At 66.2% G+C, this 25,381-nt stretch overlaps 2 protein-coding genes across 8 annotated transcripts; both read right to left on the bottom strand.

Moving 5' to 3' along the window:
* Positions 1 to 123: 123 nt before the first annotated feature.
* Positions 124 to 11,972, bottom strand: IMPDH1 (inosine monophosphate dehydrogenase 1). Of its 4 annotated transcripts, none has more exons than XM_055808777.1 (16): positions 11,675 to 11,972; positions 8,587 to 8,685; positions 8,167 to 8,215; positions 7,551 to 7,652; positions 7,160 to 7,234; positions 6,874 to 7,080; positions 5,957 to 6,044; positions 5,453 to 5,652; positions 4,683 to 4,773; positions 4,088 to 4,183; positions 3,855 to 3,998; positions 3,490 to 3,634; positions 3,262 to 3,405; positions 3,083 to 3,166; positions 959 to 975; positions 124 to 692 (listed from the first exon to the last, which is right to left on the bottom strand). In XM_055808777.1, the coding sequence occupies exons 1-16, from the start codon at positions 11,800 to 11,802 to the stop codon at positions 595 to 597; spliced, it is 1,767 nt and encodes a 588-aa protein (XP_055664752.1). In that variant the 5' UTR covers positions 11,803 to 11,972; the 3' UTR covers positions 124 to 594. The 4 variants fall into 4 exon arrangements, with proteins under 4 accessions (XP_055664752.1, XP_055664754.1, XP_055664753.1 ...); XM_055808779.1 differs by lacking the exon at positions 11,675 to 11,972 and adding an exon at positions 9,866 to 11,169; XM_055808778.1 differs by lacking the exon at positions 959 to 975 and having other exon boundaries at positions 11,675 to 11,970.
* A 1,765-nt stretch (positions 11,973 to 13,737) lies between these two features.
* On the bottom strand, positions 13,738 to 19,845 carry LOC114013880 (cadherin-related family member 5-like). Of its 4 annotated transcripts, none has more exons than XM_055808782.1 (10): positions 19,735 to 19,845; positions 17,960 to 18,131; positions 17,786 to 17,876; positions 16,891 to 16,997; positions 16,506 to 16,706; positions 15,994 to 16,125; positions 15,713 to 15,791; positions 15,078 to 15,268; positions 14,787 to 14,807; positions 13,738 to 14,542 (listed from the first exon to the last, which is right to left on the bottom strand). In XM_055808782.1, the coding sequence occupies exons 2-10, from the start codon at positions 18,080 to 18,082 to the stop codon at positions 13,814 to 13,816; spliced, it is 1,674 nt and encodes a 557-aa protein (XP_055664757.1). In that variant the 5' UTR covers positions 18,083 to 18,131; positions 19,735 to 19,845; the 3' UTR covers positions 13,738 to 13,813. The 4 variants fall into 4 exon arrangements, with proteins under 4 accessions (XP_055664757.1, XP_055664759.1, XP_055664758.1 ...); XM_055808781.1 differs by having other exon boundaries at positions 13,742 to 14,542; positions 15,075 to 15,268; XM_055808784.1 differs by lacking the exon at positions 14,787 to 14,807.
* Between the last annotated feature and the right edge of the window lie 5,536 nt (positions 19,846 to 25,381).

A 25,381-nucleotide genomic window follows, 5' to 3' on the forward strand; every position in this document is an offset into this window, starting at 1 on the left:
AGCGTGTGTAAGGCTGTGCCACGGCATGCAAACATGTGCCATGGTGTGCTACCCCATGCTGTGCTATGCCAACATGTGCCACGGTGCTGCCTGCACAGGCAGGGAGACAGGCAGTGGCAGCACTGGATGCTCCATTACTTTATTAATACCTGGATACAGCACGGTGTCGGCCCTGGTGCCCCCCCCTCCAGCCTGCCAGGGGGGCTGGGGGGCTGGGAGGCTCCCCCAGGTGCAGGGGGCTGCTGCTGCCCCTGCAGTGACCCCAAGCTGAAGGGGAAAAGGGGCAGCCCCCTCTGCACTGGCAGGGAGTCCTGATGGGAGGCGGGGGGGGCAGGGGGCAGTCCCTTCCCCTGCCCCCCCTGTAGGGGCAAAGTAGGGTCATGGCGGAGGGCAAGCAGCAGGTGCCATGCCCTACCCACCTGAGGGGTGCAGCACCCCCGGGCCCACACAAAAGTCCTGTGGTCCCAGGTAGGTGCCGGCGGGGCAGGCAGGGGGGCCCTGACAGCCCTATGGCTGGGGGGTGCCAGCGGCAGGGGCTGGCCAGGGGTCCAGCCCGTAGTGCAAAGCCAGCCCCGGCGACATCCCAGCGTGGCACTAGCGGCGGTGGTGACGAGGGGCCGCGGGGAGACCGGCCAGCTCTGGGCGGGGGGGGCCAGCGCGTGCCCCCTCCTCAGTACAGCCGCTTCTCGTAACTGTGGGGTAGAAGTGGGGGATGAGCAGTGGGGCGGGGGTCTGGGCCCCCAGACCTCATGGTTGCCCCACCCCTCCCCCCCACTGCACTGGCACCACGTCAGATCCTGGCTGGTAAATGGAGAGGTGCCCCCCCAGCACCCTGAGCCACCCCATTATCTCCACTGGGGGGCTGCAGGTCCCCCATCAATGGCAGCCCCCCCTGCCTGCCCCCCCTCCCCCATCACCTCGCAGCCCCGGTGGGAGTGGGGTGCTAGCTGGTACTTACGTGGCAGAACTGTAAAGCTATGGCAGCGGCATGGGCAGGAAAGAGAGAGAAGGTTACAAGGTCACCCTGGCCCGGCACATGGCACGGCGATCCCCCTGGCCCCCCACCCGGATGCACCAGCACCACAATCCAGCCAAGCCACCTAGCACTGGCACCATGATCCAGATGGACATCAGCACCCTGGTCTGACCCTGTGACCAGCTGCTGCACCATGCTCGGCTGAGTGTCCCAGAACCAGCACTACCTGGCACCGGCACCATGTGCTGCGCCAAGCCATCTGGCACCGGCACCGTGATCCAGCTGGACATCAGCACCATGCTCCAACCTGGTGACCTGGCACCAGCACTGCACTTGCCCAAGGCTCCTGGTACCGGCACCATCTGGCCCTGGCACCATCTGGCATCACATGCTGACCAAGTCACCAGGCTCCAGTACCACACTCTGGCAGAGCCTCCTGGCACCGGCACCACCCAGCACCAGCACTGTGCTCCGACCAAGCCAGGCTGGCGCCGGCACCATGCCATGACCAAGCCACCTGGCACCAGTAATGCACTCCAATGAGGCTGGCTGGCCACCAGCACTGGACTCCTGGCACCGGCACTGTGCTCCAACCAAGCCATCCAGCACCGGCACCACACTCTCATCAAGCTGCCCAGCACCAGCACCCCAGCTCAGTCCATGCTGAGGTGGACACTGGGCAGGTGCTGCAGCCCCACGGCTGCCGGCGAGGACATGCTGCCCTGAGCCACTGCCCGGCTTCACCCTGAAGACATCAGCAATGCCACGGTTGCTTGGGCCTACCCAACCTTGTCTGGTCATGGCTCATGGAGAACATGGCCAAGGTGGTCAACTAGCCAGCCAGCATCCTGGCCAGCCAACCAGCCAGCCAGCCAGCCAGCCAGCATCCCAACCACACCAAGCCAGCCAGCCTCTGGGCAAACTGGCCAATATCCCGGCCAAAGAAGCAGCCACCCAACCAACCAGCACCTCAACCAGCTGATCAACCACAGCCAACCAGCACCTCAACCAGCACCCAGCCAACCAGCTGGCCAATCACCAACAAACAGCAGCCTGGCCAGCCAACCAGCACCTCAACCAGCATCTTGGCCAATGAGAACCAACCACAGCCAACCAGCATCCTGGCCAGCCAACCAGTATCCCAGCCAAGCAACCAGCAGCCCCACAGGCTGACCAACCAGCAACTGGCCATGAGCCGCCACCCAACTGGCCACCCAGTGGCCAGCCAGCCAGCTCTGGTGGCTACCAGAAGCCTTGCTCCCATGCACAAACCACACCCCCTTGTGCAAGCCTTGCCTCCCCTTGGACCCCAAAGGTGCTGCAGCATCCCGGGGGGGCCCGGAGAAGAAGCCCCCAGTGCAAGGGGGTGGCACCAAGGTGGGAGGGGGGGACGTGCCAGGCAGGGCTGGGGTGGCTGTGGATGCTCATCCTCACTCTGGGGCACCCCACGGGGTGAATTAAAACAACTGCTGCAGCCACTCTGCACCCTGACTGTCACTGGGGCGGGGGGCCACAGCACTGACTCCCAGCTGCGGGTTACCCCTGGGTGAAACACCCCCACACACAGCCCCCACGCTCTGCCTGGAACCCCTGTGTCCTGGACCCTGTCATGTGCCTCAGGCTCCCCATCCCCCCAGGCTGCTCCCCTAGTCCCAGTCTGGACCAGCACCCCCAGTACCAGTGTGTTCCCACAGTGGCACAGCATAGGGGGTGACCCACAGCCGAAGGGGGCTCGGCTGAGGGTCCATCCAATCGGTTCCTACAGCCCCCAGTGTGGCCACACCAGCCCACACCCAGTGCTGGGGTAAGGGGGGGCCGGGGACCCCCAACACCCAGTGCTGGGGCAAGGAGGGACCTGCCCCCCCCAGTACCTGGGCAAAGGCAGGCCTGGGAACCTCCCATACCCCAAACTGGCTGGGTGCCCCCCCATCATACCCAGCACTGTGGTAACTGGGTGCCCCTCCATCCCTGGCACTGGTGTAACTGGGTGCCTGTCCCCAGCCCCATGCCCTGGGGAAGGGCACATGAGCCAGATCTGACGTGGTGCCTGCCGCAGCATCCCCATGCCCCCCTGTACCGCTGTGCTCCCCCCAATCCCCCACTTACGAGTGGAGCCCATGGACCCCCCCCTCGATCTGAGCTGCCATGGTCCTCTTCTCGAACTTCAGCTCCCCCGAATACATCATGGACCTGGTGGAGGGCGGTGGCAGGGTCAGCAGGGCAGGGTGACGCCCCCACCCCCCCACCCCCCCATTTCCTTGTCCCCTATGCCACCCCCAGCTCACCGGAGCACAGAGAGGCTCCTGGCCCCTATGTCCTGGCAGCCGTGCTGGATTCCCGCGATCAAATACGGGACAAATTTATGGATGGAGCCCTTGTCCTGGACGGAGCCCGACACCCCCTGCGCCACCTTCACCTTGTCACCCTCGCTGTTGGGGGGGACACAGAGCAAGGGGGTCAGGGCTGAGTGTCTGGGACCCCCCCGTGCCCCCCCCCCCAGCTCCATGACATACCTGAAGTAGCGTTTCTGGCTGCTGCTGCTCTTCTCCATGGCGTCCAACGAACCCATGCCCCGGTACTGCTTCAGCCGCACACCCTCTGAGAAGAAAAACTCCCCCGGTGCCTCCGTGGTGGCCGCCAGCAAGGACCCCATCATCACTGCAGGGGGACGGCCGTCACAGCCCCTGGCTGGCACCAACATGGGTGCTGGGGTGACAGCAGGGACCTCCCCAGGGTGGCAGCAAGATGGGTGCTGGGGTGACAGCAGGGACCTCCCCAGCATGGCAGCAGGATGGGTGCTGGGGTGACAGCAGGGACCCCCATGGGTGACAGCAGGATGGGTGCTGGGTGCCCGTGCCCCCTGTGCCCCCCTGCTCACCGGTGGAGGCCCCCAGCGCCAGCGCCTTCACCACATGCCCCACGGTGCGGATGCCGCCGTCAGCGATGACGGGCACGCCGAAGCGCCGGGCATATTCAGCCACCTTGTAGACTGCCGTGCCCTGTGGCCGCCCGCACGCCATCACTGCCGGAGAGGGGTCAGCACCCGCCGGGGCGCCGTGGCGTGCCGGGGGGTCACCACACCGGGGGGGTCACCGGTGCATCGCCACGCACCTTCCTGGGTGATGCAGATGGAGCCACAGCCCATGCCCACCCGCAGGGCATCCACGCCAGCGTCAATCAGGTTCTTGGCCTGGGCAGCTGTCACCACTGCGCCCCGGCGAGAGGGCACCCTCCACATCAGGCACCTGCCAGCAAGGGGTGCTCCCCCACGGGACAACCCCCCCCGAGGCACCCCACTCCTGCACCCCAATACCCAGCCCCACGACACCCCAATCCTCTCCCTGTCCAGCCCCCTACCCTACGGCACTCCTATTCCTTGCCCCACAGCACCCCAGCACTCAGCCCCACAGCACCCCAGTCCTCTCCCTGCCCAGGCCCCCACCCTATGGTACCCCTATTCCCTGCCTCACAGCACCTCGATCCTCCCCCTGCCCTGCACCCCAAAGCCCTGCCCAGCTCCCCACCCCACAGCACCCCAATACCCTGCCCCACAGCACACCGATCCTCCTCCTGCCCAGCCCTCTGCCCCACAGCACACCAAATCCTCGCCCCACTCCCCAACCCTCCCCTGCTGACCCCCCAGCACTCCAGCCCCCCGTGCCCCCCGTCCACCCTCCACAGTGGGGTGCCCACAGCCCTGGCTCACCATTGCCCCCGATCACCTGCAGGTCGGGGTATTTCTGCTTGATGTAGTGGATCATGCTGATCTGGTAGATCGAATTCCCCTGGGACGAGTCCTAGGGGATACGGCATGGGGGGCACCATATGGGGACACACTGTATGTGGGGTCACGGCATGGGGGGGGGCGGCGTTAGGGGGTTCACACATGGCATGGGGGGCAGGGGTGTGGGGTGCCCTGGGGGGAGGATTTGGGGTGCCACAGGGTGGGGAGTAGGGCAGAGGTTTAGGGTGCAGAGCAGGGGGAGGACTGGGGTGCCACAGGGCAAGGATTTGGGGTGCTGTGGGGCAGGGAGCTGGGCAGATGGAGGATTGGGGTGCTGTGGGGCTGGGTATTGGGGTGCCATGGGGTGGCAAGCAGGGCAGGGATTTGGGGTGCCGTGTGGTGGGGTACAAAGCAAGGAGAGCACTGAGGTGCTGTGGGGTAAAGAAGGATTTGGAATGTCATGGAGTGGGGAGCCAGGCAGAGGGAGGACTGGGGTGCTATTGGGCAGGGAATAGGGGCACCTATAGAGTGGGGAGCCAGGCAAGGAGAGAACTCGGGTGTCATGGGGCACGGATTTGGGGTGCCCGAGGTTAGAGAGCTGGGAAGGGAATTGGGGTGCTCTGGGGAGGGCACTTGGGGTGCCCTGGGGCAGGGATTTGGGATGCCATGGGGCTGGGTGCAGGAGTGGGGTGCAGCAGGGTGGGTGCCCATCCCTGGGCCCCCCACAGTCCCCTTTGCAGCCCCCCACCCACCAGCACCACCAGGTCGACGCTGGCCTGCACCAGCAGGTCCAGGCGGTACTTGTCATCCTCGCGGGTGCCAATGGCTGCCCCGCACAGCAGCTGCTTGCGGGCATCCTTGGAGGCCAGCGGGTGCTCCCGGTTCTTCTTCAGGTCCGTGCGGGCGATGATGGCCACCAGCTCGTCACTGTCATTGACGATGGGCAGCTTCCCTGGTGGGCACAGGGGGGACCCCCCAATGGGGTGACACAGAGGTGACCCCAGGGACGGGGGCACGCAGAGGTGACCCCAAGAGATGGGGATGGGGTGACACAGAAGTGACCCCAGGGATGGAAATGGGGTGACGTGGAGGTGACCCAAAGGATGGGGTAACACAAAGGTGACCCAAGGGACTGATGACGTGGAGGTAACCCCAGGGATGAGTGATGTGGATGCGACCCCAAGGGTTGGGGAAACACAGAGGTGACCCCAGGGATGGTGCCAGGGTGCTGGGCCCCACTGTGGTGGGGTTGGTACCCTTCTTGCTGCGCTGCAGGATCTCATTGGCCTCTTTGAGGGTGATGCCAGCAGGAGCCACCACCAAGTCATTGCGTTTCGTCATTACCTGTGAGGCCAGCATCACCCACGTGGGAGCTGGCAGGACCCTGGGGCCACTGCAGGCTGCTCCCACCCCAGCCATCTGGCCTTGGCCAGGCTATCCACCCCTGCATCCCACCCCACCTCATCCCATCCCACCTCTGCATTCCATCCTTGCATCCTATCACACTTAATCCCACCCCTGTGTTACACTGCTGCATCCCATCCCGCCTCATCCCATCCCATCCTGTCCCATTCCATCCCATCCCCTCCCCGCATCTCATCTCATCCCCGTGTCCCACCTCACCCTACCCCAGCTCTGTCCCATCCCATCCCCGTGTCTCACCCCATCGTACCCTTGGCCTGCATCCCACTCCCTCCCATCCCTGCATCCTGTCCAAGTCCATCCTTGATCCCACCCCACTCCGTCCCTGCACCTTCTTCCAATCCATTCCTATCCCACCCCATCCCTGTTCCCATCCCATCACCCCCGTCACCCCACCTCTTTCTGCATCCCACCCCTGCTCAATGTCTCACCAATGTCCTCCAATGCTCCCCACCCCTCCACCCCTGTCCTCCATCCCACCCTCTTCTCCCACCCGTCCTGTTCCCCATCCCAGTCCTGCATCACATCCCTGCCCCACATCCCACCCTCTTCTCCCACCCACCTCCTACCCCTGCCCCATGTCCCACCAACATCCTCCAACCTTCTCCATCCCACCTTCTCCCACTCCAGTCCTGTTACCCATCCCAGTCCTGCATCCCACCCTTGCTCCACATCCTTGTCCCACATCCTTGCCCTGCATCCCACCCATCCCACACTCCTGCCCCACATCCCCCCAACATCCCCCACACACCTCGCCCAGCCGGGTGCCGTGGTCCCTCTCGGCCAGGAAGTCGATGTCACGGGAGGTGACAATGCCCTCCAGCTTGCTGCCCATCCTGCCCGTCTGGGTGACGGGGATCCCCGAGAAGCCGTGCCGCAGCTTGGCCTCCCACACGTCCCCCACCGTCTGTGTGGGGCTCATCACCACCGGGTCCGTGATGAAGCCCTGCTCGAATTTCTGGGGAGGGGGCATGGGCAGTGCTGTGGGCAGTGGGCAGCAGGCAGGGGGGCACCATGGTGGCGGGGACCCCCCTTACCTTCACCTTGCGCACCTCGTTGGCCTGGAACTCTGGGGTGCAGTTGTGGTGGATGATGCCAATGCCGCCCATCAGCTGGGGTGGGGTCACAGGGAGGGGGTCAGTAGGTACCTGACCCTCAGTAGGGTGGGCACCCTGAGCCTGCACCCACCTGGGTATGGGCACCCACACACACTCCCATCGTGGGAATGGGCACCTCCCCCCTGCACCCACGTTCCCTCCAACCCTCCTGGGGTGCCCTCCTCCCACACTGTGCGGGGCCTGCAGCCCCCAAGTTCCCCTGCCCCTATGTCCCCCCTGCCCCACCCCCAGGGCTCCAACTCCCCCTGCACCCACGTGGAACTGGGCACCCTCCACCCCGGGGTGCGCCCCCCGGGTGTCCCCCACTCACAGCCATGGCGATGGCCATGTCGGCCTCTGTGACTGTGTCCATGGGGGAGGAGATGAGGGGGGTCTTCAGGGTGATCTTGCGGGTCAGCGCCGAGGTCAGGTCCTGGGGGGAGCACAGACCCTTCTCCCTTCTGGCCCCCCTCAGCAGGGTGGGGGGAGCCCCTTGCCTCCCAGTCTCACCCTACCCCACCAGCTGGGACCACCCCCTGTGCCCCCCAGCCCTGCCCAGGCCCTGTCCCTCCCCCCCCCGGGGGCCCATGGATGTTCCAGAAGTTCCCCCCCCCTGCCATTGCTCAGCTGTGGGGTGCAGCCCCCCTGCCACACCCCCAAAACCCCATGGTGATCCCAGACCACATCCTGCCATCACCCCAGGGGGAGGCATGGGGACATCATGCTAAGAGGGGACACCTGGACATCACCCTGGTGAAGAGGGACAGGGACATCACCCCAACACACACACACACAGGGCTGTTACCCTGGGAGGCACAGGGATGTCACCCTGGGGTGGGACATGGGGGCATCACCCTGTGGGGGGACAACAGGGACATCACCCCATGGGGATGGGACACTGAGATATCACCCTGGGGGGGTCCCAGACCAAGGCGGCCAGGACTCACCACCTCATCTGCTGTGAAGTCGATGAAGCCAGGGAGGATGAGGAAGTCACTGCAGAGGAGATGAAGGGAAGGGGGAGGCACCATGGCTGGGACCCCTCCCCAGCAGACCACAACCCCCCAGACACGTGTCCCCCAGCCCCCACAAAGTGACACGGTCCCCACAGGGGGTGGGTGCCACATCCCAGGGGAGGTCCCCTGGGGACAACGGTGCCCAGGGACCCTCATCCCACGAAGGCCACAGGGCTGAGATGGGGGCACCCCAAGTGGACCCCCGGGACCACAGTGCCCAGGGTGCCCCAGCCCCATCCAGCCACGCTGGGTGCTGGGCTGAGAGCACCCCACTGGGATGGGGTGGGGGATGCCCCCCCAGGTTTGGAGTATCTGGGGGTGCTGGAAGGGTCGGGGGGGGTCCACACATACTTGTAGGTGAGGCCATCGGAGGTGGCGAAGAGCTGCTGGGCAGTAAGCCCGTCCTCGGGCACGTAGCCGGTGCCCCCGCTGATCAGGTAGTCGGCCATGCTGCAGGACAGGGGGTGGCACCGGGACCCCCCCTGCCGCCAGCGGGAGCCCCCCACCGGGACCCCCCATCCGTACCACGCCGCCCCCCCGCCGCGGCACCGGGACCCCTCCCGCGAACCCCCACCTGGGCTGGCCAGGCCGGTGCCGGGGGGGGGGCGGGGGGGGGGTCCCGGGGCAGGGGGGGGTCCCAGGGCGGGAGGCGCGTTGCGGTGCCGGTGCCCGCAGCGGCCACGGCGCAGGGCGGGGCAGGGGCGGGGCCGGGGCGAGGCTGCCCGGGAGGAGGAGCCAGAGCCGGGACCGGCCGCCGCAGCCCCCCCCCCCCGCTCCCAGCCTGCCCCAGCGCCTCCCAGTACCCCCCCCGCCACCGCCCAGCGGCCCCACTACCAGCCCCCAGCGCCTCCCAGTAACCCTGCCCGCATCCCCAGTGCCCTCCCGCTACCCCTCGCCCCCCTCCCCCCGCCGCACAGCGAGACCACCCCTCTCACTCCTCTCCCTGCCCCCCGCTCCCCCACGTCCCCCAGTAACTTCCAGGAACGCCCCATTACAGCCCCCCCATCCCTAGGAGCCTCCATCACCCCCCCCCCCCCGCTCCCCCCTCCACCTCCCAGTACCCCCCCACTGCTGCCTCGTCATCCTTCAGTATTCCCCCAGTACCCCCCCACTGCTGCCCCTCCACCTCCCAGTAACCCCCCCAGGACTCCCCAACGCTGCCTTACCATTACCCCGTGGCCCCCCCATGCCCCAGTACCCCCCCACTGCTGTCTCCCCGTGCCCCAGTAACACCCCAGTACCCCTCACCCACTACTCAGTAGCCCCCCATGCCTCAAGAACCTCCCAGTAACTCCCCAGTGCTGCCTCATCATCCCCCAATAACCTCCCAGTACCCCCCCCCCCCCGCTTCGCCCCTAGGCCCCAGTAACCTCCCAGTCCCCCCTCCACTGCCGCCTCCTCACTACCCTACCTCCTCCATCTCCCAGTAACTCCACACTCCGGTCCCCCCCTCTCCCAGTAACCCCCCCCCCACTCCTGCTCCTCCATTTCACGGTAACCCCCCAGTATCCCCCCAATGCTGTCCTCCACGTCCCAGGAACCCCTCAGTATCCCCCCCAATGCTGCCTCCTCACGTCCCAGTAACCTCCCATTACCTCCCCAGTAACTCCCCCCGCGCCCCACCCGGTACCTGGGCTCCCCCTCGCCCATGGCGCTGAGCGCCGGAGCGGGGCGGGGCAGGGGGCGGGGCAGACCCCATGGCCCCGCCCACGGCCCCGCCCTGCGCCAGCCCCGCGTGTGTGCAAGCACCGTGCGCGCGCGCCCCGTGTCTGGGTGCCTTCCCCTTGCCTGGGTGAGCCCCCGGCTTCACATGTGGGGGGCCCCTTTCTCTGGGTGCTCTCCTCTGGTTTGGATGCCGCCCCCGTTTTCTGGGTGCCCCTTTTGTTCTAGTGTGCCCCCCCGATTTGTGGGTACACCCCGGTATTTTGAGTGCACCATCGGTTTTGGGATACCTCTCCTTTTTTTGGGTGCCGCCCCTTGCTTTTGGGTGCACCCCTTTGCCTTGGGTGCCCTTCCTTTTTTTGGGTGCCCATCCTTTTCTTGGGTGCACCCCCTTTTCTTGACTGCCCATCCTTCCTTTTGGGTGCACCCCTTTGCCTTGGGTGCCCCCCCCCCCCCAGCTTTACCTTTGGGTTGCTGTGCCTTTTTCGGGGTTCTGCCCCTTTTTTCAGACACACCCCATTTTCTTGGGTACCCATCCTTGCTTTTGGCTGCCCCCCCCCCCCAGCTTTACCTTTGGGTGCCCGTGTTTGTTTTGGGTCCCCCCCCTTTCTCTGGGTGCTCCCCCTTTTGTTGGGGTGCCCCCTTTTCTTCAGGGGAAGGGCTGCATCGCTCCCTTCAGGGGCTGCCCCCTCCCTCAGGTGCGCCGCGCCCTTCCAGCTGCATCCAGCACCCCACACCACGCATACGCTGCCGCGGGACCCACCACCCACTGGGTGCCCGCAGGTGTCGGTGCCCACAGTGCTTCGTTACCCTCCGGCTAACAAGGCCCTGCGGGACACAGGCAGCAAAACAGCTCCTGCCTGCAGCCCCCCGGGGATGGCACCCTGCCTGCAGGCCCTGGGGATGCTTCTCCACCCCAAGAGGGTGCTGGTACCCACTGTGACCCCCCCGGACCAGCTGCAGGCAGGGCACAGGCAGGGTGCAGGCAGGGTGCAGGCAGCAGGATTAGCGCTGCCCGCTCCCTGCCTGCTCTAATCCGCCCCCGCGGTGCAGCAGGCAAGGTCAGGGCTGCGGCCAGGCACGCCAGTGTACACACGTGTGCAAGGCTGGGCATGCCAAGGCACACACGTGTGCAAGGCTGGGCATGCCAAGGCACACACGTGTGTGATGCTGGGCACGCCAGGGCACACACACGTCCGATGCTGGGCACACCAGGGCACACACATGTGCGAGGCCCTCCCCTCTCAGCACTTGCTCCCACGGCACAGACCCCACGGCCCCCCACCGGTGGCACAGCCCCACCCCCCCAATCGCTCCTCCCCAGTACCTGCCCCCCACGGCCCCTTACCCACGGCCCAGGCCCCGTAAACCGCACCCCCTCGGCACAGGACCCCCACGGCACCACCCCACGAATGGCACAGCCCCCCTCAAGTCCCCCTCCGGCACTACCCTCCTCCCCCCCACACACACACCCCCCAGCACTCTCCCCCCACGGCCCCCTACCCACGGCACAGCTCCCCCAAGTCGCAACCCCTCGGCACAGCTTCTCCCCCCGGCACCACCCCGACGCGTGGCACGCCCGCCCCCCCCGGTCCCCCTCCAGCATTACCCCCCCCCACTACAACCCCCCCAGCACTTGCCCCCCACGGCCCCGTAGCCACGGCACATCCCCCCCACGGCACTACCCCTACGCGTGGCACAGCTCTCCCCTCCCCCTAGCCCCCCCCCAGCACTCGACCCCCCCACCCACCCCACTTTCCCCCCCCCCCGGCCCCACCTGCCCTCCTGGCCGGCCCGCAGGAGCCGCGCGCTGCAGCGCTGCGCCACTGTCTCGTAACCGTGTCCCGCGTGGGGGACCCCGGCGGCCGGGGGGGACCTCGCCGGAGGCTCGGGGGGCGCCTCCATGGGGCGGGGGTCAGGTCGCGGGTGGGCGAGGGGGGCACACGGGGGGTGCTCGGGGATGTGGTCTCGGGGGTGCACGTGGGGTGCCCGTGGGTGCGGGGGCCGGCGAGGCCCGGCCGCTCCGGTTGCTCCTTCCCCGGGTGCCCGGGGCGGGGGGGGGGGGGTGGCCACGCCCCCTCTGCCCCGCCCACCCCCGGGTGGGGGCTGGACACGGCCCGGGGGAAACTGAGGCACCAGGTGGGTGGGGGCGGGGAGGCCTGGGGATGGTCGGTCCCTGGCGGGGGGCGGGGCGGGGGGGGGCTGTGTGTCCCCCCCCCCCCTCCCCCGGGCCTTTCCCAGCCGTGGCAGCTGTCGGGGATTAGAGCGGCCGGGGGATTAGCGGGGCTGCCCGGCTATTTACTGCCGGGGGGAGAGGTGGGTGTGCGAGTGTGCAAGGTGGGAAGGGGGTGCAGGGCGGGAGGGAATTGCCCTGGCGTGGAAGAGGGTGTGCAAGGTGAGTGTGCAAGGTGGGAGGGGGTGTGCAAGGGAAAAGGGGAGGGTGCAAGGTGGGAGGAGATTGCACAGAGTAGGTGGCAGGTGTGCAAGGTAGGAGGTAGGTGTGCTAGGCAGGGAGCGAGTGTGCAAGGTGGGAGGTGGGTGCAAGGCGGGAGGGAATTGCTCAGGGCAGAACAGGGGGTGCAAGGCAGGCACTGGGCGTGCAAGTGCAAAGGGGAGTGTGCAGGACAGGCAGTGGTGGGGGGTGCAAGGGAGGAGGGGATTGAATGGAGTGGAGGTAGGTGTGCAAGGGGGGTGGTGCAACATGGGCAGGAATTTCCTGGGGCAGAAGGGGGTGTGCAAGGTGGGAGGGGGGTTGCAAGTAAAAAGGGGAGCATGTGGGGTGGGGAGGAGTATGCAAGGCGGGAAGTGAGTGTGCAAGGTGGGAAGCAAGTGTGCAAGGGAAAAGGGGAGTATGCCAGGTAGGAGGTGGGGGGTGCAAGGCGGGTGGGGATTGCACAGGGTGGGAGGTGGGTGTGCAAAGTGGAATAGAACTGAATGGGGTGGAAGGGGTGTAGGAGGTGAGTGTCCAAGGTGGAGGGGGTGTGCAAGGGAAAAGGGGAGTGTGTGTGTGTGGGGTGCAGGGTGGGAAGTGAGTGCGCAAAGGAAACGAGAAGTGTGTGAGGCAGGAGGGGATGCACAGAGTGGGAGGCAGGTGTGCAAGGCAGGAAGGGCTGTGCCAGGCACAGGGCCGTGAGTGGCCCTTGTGCTCCCACTGCACCCTAGTGCTTCCAGGGCTCCCAGTGCTTCCAGCACAGGTGGTCCCCAGTGTCAGGAGGTGTGCCCACCCCTGGGTGAACACAGGCATGTTTCACCCACACGTGCATATTCGCACACCTGGGTGTGTCACCCGTGGGTGCCCCCCAGCACAGGGTGGGTGCCGGGTCCTGGTGGGGTGACAGTGATGGTGACCCCGGAGATTAGTGACAAACAGCCACACAAGCCTCTTAGCAAGGGCCGCCCACGGCCACTCACAGCCCTGGGGTCACGGGTTGGGGGAATGGGGACCCCACCCAGGGGACACCAGCAACCCCTGACCCCTGTGCCTGAGGACCTCAGGGACCTCAGCAAGAGCCCCATGGCAACCCCACCCCATGCACGGGACAGCGACCCCATGGCACTCCAGGGACACCCATGGCACACAGGGACCCTTGTGGCAGCCAGGGACACCCATGGCATGCTGGTACCTTCATAGTACCCAGTGGACTCCTGTGGCACCCAGGGGGACCCCAAGGCTCTCTACACCCCAGGGACCCAGCACTCAAAGCCATTGACACCCCCACCCCATGCACGGGACAAGAACCCCATGGCAACACCAAGGACCCCCATGGTGCTTAGGGACCCTTGTGGCAGCCAGCAGACACCCATGGACCCTCATGGTACCCAGGGACCCCAAGGCCCTCCGCACCCCGGCGTCCCAGCACCCAAACCCCGTGGCACTCCGGGACTCGCGCAGCCGGGCCGTGGGGCAGCGCCCGCTTCACGCGCGCGGGGCCTTTAAGGGGCGGGACGATGGTGGCCCCGCCCCGGGGCGTGGCGGAGGGAACGGGAGCGCGGGAGATGCCACGTGGGGGCGCGCCGGGGGCGAGCGGAGCCGGAGGGGGCCCGAACCCCCAGTGCATCCCAGTGCCTCCGGCTGGGGGCTGTGACCCCCCCTCCAGTGCCTCCCCGCCCCAGGGAGCCCCCGCTGTCGCTCCAGGTGTTTATTGGTGCCATCGCGACAGCAGCTGCGCTCCCCCCGGCCACCCTGCGCCCCCCCCCTCAGCACTCGATGGAGTCCTCCAGCAGCTGCAGCAGGGTGGGGGGCACCCTGGGGCCCCCCATCGCCGCCTCCTCCAGGCTCTCCTCGCTCACCTCCTCCAGCGCTGGCAGCACCGCTGGGGGCCCCCCGCGCCGACCCCCCACTGCAGGGCTGCCCCCTGCCTCCCCGCCGCCCCCCACCACCTCGCTCGGGCTGGGGGGGCTGGCTGGAGCAGGGGGAGGAGACTCCTGTGGGGATCCCCCCGGGGACCCCCCCCGGCCGCCCCACTGAGTTTGCCTGGGGTTTGGGGACTGGGGGGAGCTGGGGGGCAGGCGGAGGGGGAGGCGGTGGTGGTGGTGGTGGCGGTGGTGGTGGTGGTGGTGGTGGGGCGGCCTCGCCCCCCTCACTGTACCCCTCGTTGGGGTAGTAGAGGTTGGGGGGGCTCGGGGACGACTTGCCGGCAGGGACCTGCAGGGGGGTACAGAGGGGTCAGGGGTCCCCCCCCATGGGACCCACCCCCACCATGGGTCACCCCCCCGGCACCCTGCACCGGCACAGGGACCCCCCAGCACCCTTTTGGGGGGGGCTCAGAACAGGGTGATGCTGTGCTGCCCCTGCCCCAGCACCCTTTGTGAGGGGGTTGTCAGGGCAGTCTCCCCACCCTTGGGGGGGGGGGGTGGTGTCAGCGGCTGGAACCACCCCCAGCACTCACCGGCTGGAACCACCTCAGGCTCTGTGGGAGCGGAGAGAGGGACAGAGGCGTCAGGTGGGGAAACTGAGGCACGGAGGGGCCCCTGCCCTTCCCAGCTCGACTCTACTTTTGAAGACACCACCCCCACCCCCCGCGCTGTAGAGCTAGGAATATAGCTGGGGGTGGTGGTCAGGGACAGGATGGGGGGGCTTGGGGTGCAGGGAGAACTGGGGGTCCGGGGGTGTTGGGGGGTGCAGGGTGGGTGCTGGGGGATGTTGGGCTGTGGGGGGGCTTTTGGGAGGCCCCTACCACGTTGGGGTGCTTCTCGATGGCCAGTGCTGCCCGGTCAGCTGTCTCCTGCTGCCGCTGGCGCTTCTTCATCAGCCTCATGACGAGGAAGAGGCTGGCGGCGGTGAGGAGCAACAGGGCCCCCAGCCCCCCTGCTAGCACTGCCGTGTTCACCGAGCTCCGGCCTGGCCCCATCTCTGAAGGGTCTCGTGGGGCTGTGGGGACAGGTGAGAGTGGAGGGGGGGGGGGCACGCTGCTGGGGGTTGGGGGAGCCTGACAGGGGGGACCCCATTGCTGGGGGGGGGCCTTGGTGCTTTGGGGCAGGAGGGGACCCTGGGGGTGTGTGTCACTAAGCTATGGGGTAAGATGGGACCCCATCCCATGGCGGGTCACAGGGCAAAGGGGCAGGGGGGACCCCATTGCTGGGGGGGGGCCTTGGTGCTTTGGGGCAGGAGGGGACCCAGGTGGTGTGTGTCACTAAGCTATGGGGCAAGACGGGACCCCATCCCATGGCGGGTCACAGGGCAAAGGGGCGGGGGGGACCCTGGGGGTGGTGTCACAGGGCAAAGGGGCAGGGGGGACCCTGGGGGGGGGTCACAGGGCAATGGGGCAGGAGGGGATCCCCATGGGGGCACAGACAGCCCCCCCCCACTCCGTACCCGCCTGCCCTGGCCACAGCACCTCCAGCTCCACTGTGGTGTTCGCTGTCTCCCCCGACTCCTCATCCCTTGCCAGCACCTGGGGACAAGGCAGTGACACCAGAGGGGGGACACAGGGTCCCTCCTGCCCTGCCCCCAGACACTTGGGTTCTTCCCCCAGTGTCTCCTAGCCCTCAGTACCCCCAGCCCCCCAGCGCCCCCCCAGCCCTGGTGACCCTAATGCCTCCCAGTGTCCCCTGTGTCCCCCAACCCTGGTGCCCCCCTGCCCCGCCATGTCCCACCTGCAGGCGGTAGGTCTGGGCAGGCCGCAGGCGGTCGGCGCGGGCCACCAACAGCCCGTTGGGCATCACCTGGAAGAGCTGGCTGTGGTTGGTGCTGGGGCGCAGGCTGTACTGCACCTGGGGGTTCACACCCTGCGTGGGGGGGGGGGCACCCTGCTGAGCATCCTGCCTACAGCCCTGCCCAAACCCCTGTCCTCATCCCCTGCCCTCATCTCCTGCCTGCATGCCCTGCCCACATCCCCACCTGCAACCCTGCCTGCACCCTTGCCTACATCCCTGCCTGTGCCCCTACCTGCATCCCCTGCCTGCATCCCTGCCCACATACACTGCTCAGACTCCTGCCCGCATCCCCACCGGCATGCCTGCCTGCATCCCCTGCCCAGACCGCTGCCCACATCCCCATCTGCACTCCTACCTGCATCCCCTGCCCAGACCCCTGCCCGCATCCCCACTGGCATCCCTGCCTGCATCCCCTGCCCAGACCCCCGCCCGCTCGCCCACTGGTCTCCCACCTCAGGGAAGTCAGGGTCATGGGCGCGCAGGGCCAGCACGTGGCCACCGAAGGTGAGGAGGAGGGCAGCCTCACGGGCGCCAGCGGGGACGAAGGCCTGGTACATCGGGTGGGCGAAGCGTGGCGGGTGCCGGTTGGCAGCCAGCACCCGCACCACCGCCTGTGTCACTGCATACTTGTTGGCGTCGTTTACCTGCGAGGCCTGGGGGGGTGTGGGTGTTAAGGGGAGGACCCAGGTCTGAGGGGTGGGGGACACCCAGGTCTGACCCGCTGCCACCCAGTCTCCTGCATCCATGGGTGCTGCCTGGCAGCACCCCAGCCCCCACGCCATGGGTGTCCCTCAGCACCCACCACCCCAGGGACCCCCAGCCCCTCCAGCCCCCCACCATGATGCTGAGGCTGATAGCAGGTGTGCTCCGGCTGCTCTCCACCGCCTGCAGCAGCGTGATGGCTCCTGTCATGTTGTCGATGTGAAAGCGGCCGCTCTCCTGCCCTGAGGACACACACACACGCCCCCACTGAGGCTAAACTGGGGAACCCCCCACACCCCGTCACCCACACCCTGCCAAAAGGCATTGTGGGAAACTCCCCCCCCTGCCCTGGCCATTCCTGAGGGAGGGTCCCTAATGTGTGTGTCATCGCCCTCACCTTCATACCTGGCCCCCCAGGGCTGGGAGGGCACCCCCCCTATTTTGGAGGGGCACATGGTGTGTGTGTGTGTCCCTTATTAACCCACTGAACACCAATACGGGGTGTTTAACCCCTCAGGTGCTGGAGCACCCTTGGGTGTGCCAGAGTGTGCCCTCCCGCCCCAGTCACGCTGCAGCCCCCCCTGTAACGGGGGGGTTGGATTAGGCCCCCCCCTTCTCAATCCCTTTATACAATTTGCACTTGCAAGGTCCCATTGGATCCTGGCAATTGGATTGTGCCTGCACCCACCCTCCGACACAGACCCCCCCGGCACTGCCTGCCCCAGGGACTGGGGGGTGCAGGAGGGCACTGCCCTGTGAACCCCTAACCCAGGCACTGTGGCCAGCTCTGCCCACCCATGTCCATGCCCACTCATACCCACCCAGCCATGCCTACCCACACCCGCCCGTGTACCTTCCCACCCGTGTCTGGGTGTCCCTGCCCATGCACACCCACCCACCGATGCCCACCTATGTCTTTGTGCCCTGCCCATATGTCCCTGCCCACCTGTGTCCATGTGTCCGTGTATCCCTACCCACCCATGCCCACATGTCCCTGCCCACCCGTGTCCCTGCCCACCTGTGCCCATACCTGCCAGCAGGGAGTAGGTGATGGCCGCCCTCAAGCCCCTGTCCCCATCCTCAGCGTAGACAGAGCCAGGGCTGAAGCTCAGGGGTCCCCCCTGGGTGGGGGGGACACAGCCAGCTCAGCCCTGCAGGACTCCCCCCACCTGGCCACCCACCCCCAGCATCCCCATGTCCCCACCTGGAGCTGGCCCTCTGTGACATTGGCGGTGTAGATGGGGCTGGTGCAGATGGTGAGGCCATGGTGGGTGCGGGGAGTGCAGGGCAGGAACTGGGGGGTACTGGTCATCCCCATCCAGTACATTCACCCGGATGTGGGCAGAGGCATTGAACCGCTCCTTGGTGTTCATCTCCTGGGGACAGACACACGAATGGACGGATGGATGGATGCCCTGGGGGCAGATGGCTCCCCTGCTGGGGGGCAAGCCCTGCCTGTGCTGAGCCACTGAGTCTGCTGGAAAATGGGAGGGGTGCTGCCTGGCCAGGGCACAGGGACCTCCAGGGGACAGGGACACCCATGTGACATGAACCCCCACGCTGCAGCAGGAATGAGGTCACCAGTTCAGGACATGGTGGGGGTTCCCAGAGGTCTCAGCCCTGGGTATGGGGTGCTGGTGGGTGGGACAGGGGTGGTGCCCCCCCCAAGCGGTGCCCACTGGTGCGGGGGGGCAGGTGCCAGTGGCCCATTAAGGAAATGAGGGGGATTGAGGGCAGGTGCCAGGGGCTGACGGGATCATGTCACCCCCAATTAGCAGGGACAGTGGGGATAGGCCAGCGGGCATGGGGGGGCCATGCTGGGGTGAGGGTCACACCCACACGTGTGCACTGTCCCTGTGGCATGGCAGTGGGAAGTGCTGGGTATGGGGTGGGCACGGGGGCCCCCAAGGATGTGTCATGGGCACAAAGTCCCAAGAGCCCCAGCAGTGGGGCTGCACAGGCATAGCGTGGAGACGGCGTGGGAAGAGGGGATGCAGGGACATGGGATGGGCAGAGGTGACATGGCATGGCCATGAGGTCCCCGGATGCATGGCAGTGGCGCTGCATGGACATGGGGTGGTGATGGAATGGGCATAAGGGGCCACAGGGACATGGGGTGGAAATGGCAGGGACACAAGAGACACAGGGACATGTAAAATGTAAAAATGGCATGGGCAGAGGGGACACAGGGACACAGCATATCCACAAGGTCCCCAGACCCACATCAGCAGGGCTGCATGGACATGGGGTGGAGATAGCATGGGCAGAGGGAACACAGTGATATGGGGTGGGTGCAAGGTCCCCAGACTCACAGCAGTGGGGCTGCGTGGGCACAGGGTGGAGACGCCATGGGCACAAGCAATGTAGGGACCTGGGATGGAGATGGTGCGGACAGGGGAGATGTGGGGTAGAGGTGGCAGGGATATGAGGGGACACAGTGACACAGCATATCCATGAAGTCTGAAGACCCACAGCAGTGGGGCTGCATGGACATAGGGTGGAGATGGAGTGGGCACAAGGGACACAGGAACACACAGTGGAGATGGCATGGACTTGAGGGATGCAGGGACGTGGGGTGGAGATGGGGTGGGCAAAGAGGACACAGAAACATGGCATGGCTGCAAGGCCCCCAGACCCACAGCAGTGGGGCTGCATGGACATGGGGTGGAGATGGTGTGGGCAGAGGGGACACAGTGACACAGCATGTCCATGAAGTCCCCAGACCCACGGCAGTGGGGCTGCATGGACACAGGGTGGAGATGGTAGGGACATGAGGGATGCAGGGATATGATGGGCTAGGCAGAGGGGACATGGCATGACCATGAGGTCCTCAGACCCATGGCAGTGGGGTTACCTGGAGACAGGGTGGCAATGGCATGGGCATGAGGAGACACAGGGACACGGGGCAGGTGCAGGGTCCCCATCCCCACGTCAGCAGTTTGGCGTGGGCAGGGGCTCCCACGGTCATGGGGGGCTCACCACAGCGGTGACCACCACCTCCAGCTGCTGCCTGCTCTCGAAGTCAAGGGCACGTGCCAGCACCACCTTCCCGCTGTTGGGCAGGTCGATGCGGAAGAACCTGGCGTCGGGCTGGGGGCAGGCAAGGGGCTCAGTGCTGGCAGATGGCCCCATCCCCCCCCGCCGCCCCCGCGTGGCCTTGCATCCCCCCTCATCCCCGCCCCCGGGCTCACCGAGGCCGTGTCGATGACGTACATCAGCGTGTCCCCGTCCGCGTCCTCTGCCTGTGTGCTGAACACCACCGAGTGCACGGCCGCCAGCTGATGGCACCGACCCGTCACCACCCGCATCCCCAAACACACGCCAGAGGCCCCAGACCCATATAGGTGTCCCCATCCCTCTTGGGTGTCCTCTGTCCCTTCTGGCTGTCCCCACCCCTCTTGGGTGTCCCTGTCCTTCCTGAGTATCCCCATCCCTCCTGGGCATCCCACCTTCTCCCAGCACCAGCCCTGTCCCCATCCCCACCATCCCTATTCCCATGCCTGTGCCTGTGCCCATGGCCAGTGCTGTCTGTGTCCCCATTCCTGTCCCAGTGCCCAAGCCTGTCCCCATGGCCATGCTTATGATGCCCCTGTCCTGGTGCCCATCTGCATCCTTGTCCCCATCCCTGTCCTCACCCTCATCCCTGTCCCCATGCCCATGCCTACAACCACCCCTTGTCCCGGTGGCCATCCCCATCCCTGTCCCCATCCCCATCCCCAATCCATGGCCATGGCCATCCCTGTCCTGGTGCCCATCCCTGTCCCCATCCCTGTCCTGGCACCTCGCTGATGTTGTGGGTGAGGACAGTGGCTCCCTGGAAGTGAGGCCGGTTGTCATTCTCATTGAGGACCTGGACGATGATCCGGTACTCAACCTGTTGGGGGACATGGAGGGAGGACACAGGGGTGACCCAGAGTGGGACCATGCCCCATGGAGCAGCCAGTGCCCCTTGGACTTCCCAAGGACATGGTGGCCATACCGGGGAGAAGCCATCCTCGGCACACGTCAGGGCCACCATCAACACCGGGGACTCCAGCTCCTGTAAGGGATGGGGCATCAGGCAGGGGGACACAGGAGGGCTGCCCCATGGGGCCACCCCCAAGGGGTCCCCCACCCAGGTAGGTGCAGGCTAGGTGCTGGCTGGATGAGGGTGTAGCAGGTAGATACAGCACGAACACGAGATGGAGGGCAGCACAGGATGGATGTAGGATGGATAGATGGACAGAGGATGGACGGAGGATGGATAGAAGGTGGATGGAGGATGGACAGAGGATAGATGGAGGGTGGGGAGAGGGTGGACAGAGGATTCAGGCTGGACTGTTGGAGGATGGAGGCAGATGAACACATGATGGAGGTGGGTAGAGACATGGCAGATGGAGAAGGGATGCAGCTGGACACATGATGGGTGCAGGGTGGAGTCAGGATGACCGAAGGATGGATGCTGGCTGGAAGCAGGTGGACACATGATAGAGGCAGGATGGAGGCAAGTGGATGGAGGCAGGATGGATGGAGAATGGACATAGGATGGGTGGGTGCAGGTGGATGGAGGATGGACAGAGGATGGAGGCAGGTGGACACACAATGGGTGCATGATGGGTGCAGGATGGAGGGCAGTGCACTGGAACAGGGTGGTGGCAGCACCTCACGGTCCAGGGCCCGCTCAGCCGAGACGTTGAGCCGCACACTGCGGCCATCCAGGTAGAACCAAATGGCGTCGGCACCAGCCAGGCAGAGTTGGAGCCCAGCACTGCCTGTGTCCCCTGCCGCCGGCAGCTGGGCCACCAGGCTCCCATGGGCGCTGTTCTCTGCGATCTCCGTGAACAGGTTCCCAAAGCTGCTGCACCCGTCGCCCCAGGCTGCTGCCACCGTGGGGTCAGGGACAGGGACGTGTGTCCAGCCATCCCCTGTCTCCCTGCCCATGGGGTACACATCCCCAGGGGTCTCCAGCTCCTGATTGCCATCCCTGAGGTCCCCGTCCCCTAGATGATCATCTTTGGGTCCCCAGCCCCTGGTTCCCCACATCCCATATTCCCACGCCCAGGTCCCCACGCCTTAAGGTCCCCATGTCCATGATCCCCACTCCCAACTTCCCACTCTTCAGTCCCCATGCCTCTAGGTCACTGTCACCTGTGTCCCACTCCCTGGACCCCCATCTCTGGGTCACAGCATCCCCCTGGGTCCCCACCCTTTGGTCCTCATGCCCTCAAGTCCCTCACTCTCAAGTCCCCATCCCCAGGGTCCCTACACACAGATGCCCATCTTTGGGTCCCCAACTACAGGGCCCCTTTCCTCAAGTCCCCCCTCTCTGGTGACCCCATCCCCTGGGTCCCTGCTCATGGCTGCCACTCCCAGGATCCCTATAACGTAGGGTCCCCAACTCCAGGGTCTCCTTCCCCAGGCCCCCATTCCTTGGTGAACCTGTCCCCTTGGTCCCCATCTCTCATGGTTGCCACCTCCACGGTCTCCACCTCCAGGTTCCCCTTCCCCAGGTCCCTATTCCCTGGTGACCCTGTACCTTGGATGCCCTTTCTTGGGTCCCCACCTCTCATGGCTGCCACCCCCAGGGTCCCCTTCCCCAGGTCCCCATGGCCCAGGTCACTGTCCTCACCAGCCACTGCGTCCCTCCCACCTCCATGCCCCCAACCACCCCCGGTGTCCCCAGCATCCTCAGTGCCACCTCTGCTCATGCTCACCTGTGGCCAGCTGCAGTGCCAGGCAGGCAGCCAGGAGGGCCGGGCAGGACGGTGCCTCCATGGGGACCGGGAACCGGGGACGGGGCCCTCGGTGGCAGCCTGCAGCCGGGAAGGAAGGAGTGGGGCTGGCACGGAGCAGGGCTGGCACCCCGGCTCTGTGTCCCCATCCCTTGCCCCTTGTGCCCCCACCTTTGTGTCCCATCAGCCATGGACTCATGCCTGCCACCCTCAGGTCCCCATCCCTGGTTCTCTTCCCCTAGGGTCCTATTCCCTTGGGGTCTTCATGCTTGTCCCCACCCTTGGGTCCCTGTCCCCAGGGTTCCCTTCTCCTGGGGTCCCCATGCCCATGTCCCGTCCCTGTTCCCATCCCATGGGTCCCCACCACAGGACCCTGTGCTTGGGTGCCCCTGTTACCAGAGTGTCCCCGTCCCGGTGGTCTCACCAGCCTCGGGGACTGGGGGCTGGCTGGGCCCCGGCGATGCAGGGGGTGATGTGCCTATGCCAGGCCGGCCCCGCTCCCTGTGGGACAGCTGCGTACCCCCCGCCCCGTCCCCTCCCGCACCGCGTGCCCTACACCCTGTGCTGTGCACCCCCGCGGGGTCTGCAGGGCTGGGGTCCCCTCCAGCCTCCCCGGCTGTGGGGGTGGGGACCATATGGCGCCCCCACCAGCCAGATGCTGGTGCTGCCACCCCAACCCCCCCGCCCCCCCGCAATTAGCTGCGGCTAATTAGGGCAGGGGGAGGGGGGCTTTCCCCATCTGCCACCCCGACACCCCCGACAGCGGGATAGGGGGGGTCCCCATGCTGCCCCGCTGGGTCCCCCCCCGCGTTGGGGGGCAGAGGGGAGACGCGGGGTCCCCTCCTACCCCGGGATCCCTCGGGGGGTCCCCCCGCGCTGCCGCAGCCAGACCCACCCCCCGGCAGAGGACCCAGGAGTCTGGACTACCCCCCCGTTCGCAGGCTGCCCTCCGGCCCGGGACCCCCACCCCAGGGCCCCGGTTCCCCCCCCCGGCCCCCCGGTTCCCCCCCCCCCGGCCCGGCCCCCCCCTTACCTGCCCGGCGCCGCCGCCCCCGGCGCTGCTGCCCCTGCCCGGCCCGGGACGGGGGGGGCGGATCAGCGGGGGCGGCGGCGGGCTGAGCCGCGGCGGGCGGGGCTGCCCTGCCTGCGCTGCCTGCCCTGCCCGCGCTGCCCGCACTGCCTGCCCTGCCCGGGGTACCGCCTGCCTACCCTGCCTGTGCTGCCTGGGGGTGTCTCCTGCCCGCACTGCCTGAGGTATCTGCTGCCTGCACTGCCTGGGGAGATCAGCTGCCTTCACTGCCTGTGCTGCCTGCACTGTCTGGGAGCTTCACCTGCCTGCACTTCTTCCCCTGCCTGTGCTATCTTTGCTGCCTGTACTTCCTGTGCTGCCTGGAGCATCCCCTGCCTGCACCATCTGCACTGTCTCTGCTACCTGCAAGTATGACCTGCCTGCACTATCTGTACAGCTGGCAGAATTCGTGCCTTCACTGCCTGTGCTGCTGGGACTGCACTGCCTGCAATGCCTGGAGTATCGCTTACCAGGCTGCCTGCACTGCCAGGCTGCCTGCACTGCCTGTGCTGCCCACACTACCTGCCATGCCAGCCTGCTTCTACTGCCTGTTGCATGACCTGCCTGCACTGCCAGGCTGCCTGCACAGGGGTGTGTGCACGTGTGGCCCCAGCCCTGCACGCCCTGTCCTTGTGCACACTTGTGTGTGTGTGCAAGGGTGGGTGTCAGAGCATGAGCTCCCACGTGCACACCTGGGTGCGTGTGCAAGGGCTGGGGTCAAAGCGTGGGCACACGTGTGCACACCCGAAGGGCCAGGGTCAGGGCATGAGCACCCGTGTGCACACCCGGGTCTGTGTGCAAGGGCGGGTGTCGGGGCGTCCTGGTGCTGAGCTGCGCTAAGCTGCTTTGGGGACAAAGAGGATCAACACGTCCGGCCGTGGGGATGGGCGGGGGCACCCACAGCCCCCCCCCGGGTGCATGGGTGTGCAGGCAGGTGTGTGTTGGGGGGTGTGCATGCAAACAGGTGTGCATACATGTGTGTCTGTGTGCATGTGTGTGCACGTGTATGTGTCTGTGTAGATTTGTGTATTTGTGTGCATTCATGCATGCACATTTGCATGTGCAATGTGTGTATGCACATTTGCATGCACATGTATGTGTATTCGTGCATGTGGCCATGCATGCGAATGTATGTGCATGTGTGTGCATGCATGCACATCTGTGCATGCAGTTGTGTGTGCATGCATGGTGTGTGCATGCATATTTGCACATGCAAGCACGTGTATGTGTGCAATTGGCTAACTGCTTTCTTTGCACATGCAACTAGCTGCACACGTGTGCCATGCATGTGTGTGCCCACACATGTGTATATATGCCCAGTACTGCAGTGCTGTCCTGCCGACCTTAGGGGGCAGCCAGGCGTTTGGGGGACTTCCACCCCCACCCCCGCCCCAGTCATAGCCAGACCCACACCCTGGGACAGAGGGGGTCCCCACTGAACACACACACACACACACACACACACACAGAAGACCTGGCCCCCAAGCTGTTCCCCAGGTACTAATGACACACACCCCAGCCCAGGGGGCTGCTACACCCTGATTCCACTGCCAGCAGGATGGGGAGGATGGGGACATGGGGGAGGGTGGGCATGGGGAACTGGGGGGTACATACCCCTGGGGCTAGGGGGCAGGATGCTGGGGGTGTGTGTGTGAGGAATCACCTGCTGGGGATCCCAGTCCCTCCAGTGCCCACACCATGGCCTGTCCTCTGCCCCCTGTCCCACAGCATGTCCCCCTTACTTGCCTCATAGCGTGTCTCTGCCCTCCACAGCATGTCCCCAAACTACAGCCCTGTCCCATGTCCCCACACCATGGCCTGCCCCCCCACCCTGTGCCTAGCGTGT

Source organism: Falco peregrinus, chromosome 6 (genome assembly GCF_023634155.1).
Source record: "Falco peregrinus isolate bFalPer1 chromosome 6, bFalPer1.pri, whole genome shotgun sequence".
In the NCBI taxonomy this organism is placed as follows: Eukaryota; Metazoa; Chordata; class Aves; order Falconiformes; family Falconidae; genus Falco; species Falco peregrinus.

Bases quoted from the DNA above. Each gene is read 5' to 3' on its own strand.
- IMPDH1 (XM_055808777.1), bottom strand. From the start codon at position 11,802: ATGGAGGCGCCCCCCGAGCCTCCGGCGAGGTCCCCCCCGGCCGCCGGG. The intron at 7,235-7,550 runs GTGAGTGGGGGA...ACCCCACCCCAG, and splicing joins ACATGGCCATCGCCATGGCT to CTGATGGGCGGCATTGGCAT. The intron at 3,406-3,489 runs GTATGTCATGGA...CCCCCCCAACAG, and splicing joins AGCCAGAAACGCTACTTCAG to CGAGGGTGACAAGGTGAAGG.
- LOC114013880 (XM_055808781.1), bottom strand. From the start codon at position 18,082: ATGTACTGGATGGGGATGACCAGTACCCCCCAGTTCCTGCCCTGCACT. The intron at 15,792-15,993 runs GTGGGACATGGC...CCTTGTCCCCAG, and splicing joins CCCAGACCTACCGCCTGCAG to GTGCTGGCAAGGGATGAGGA. The intron at 15,269-15,712 runs GTACGGAGTGGG...CTGTCCCCACAG, and splicing joins GCTGTGGCCAGGGCAGGCGG to CCCCACGAGACCCTTCAGAG.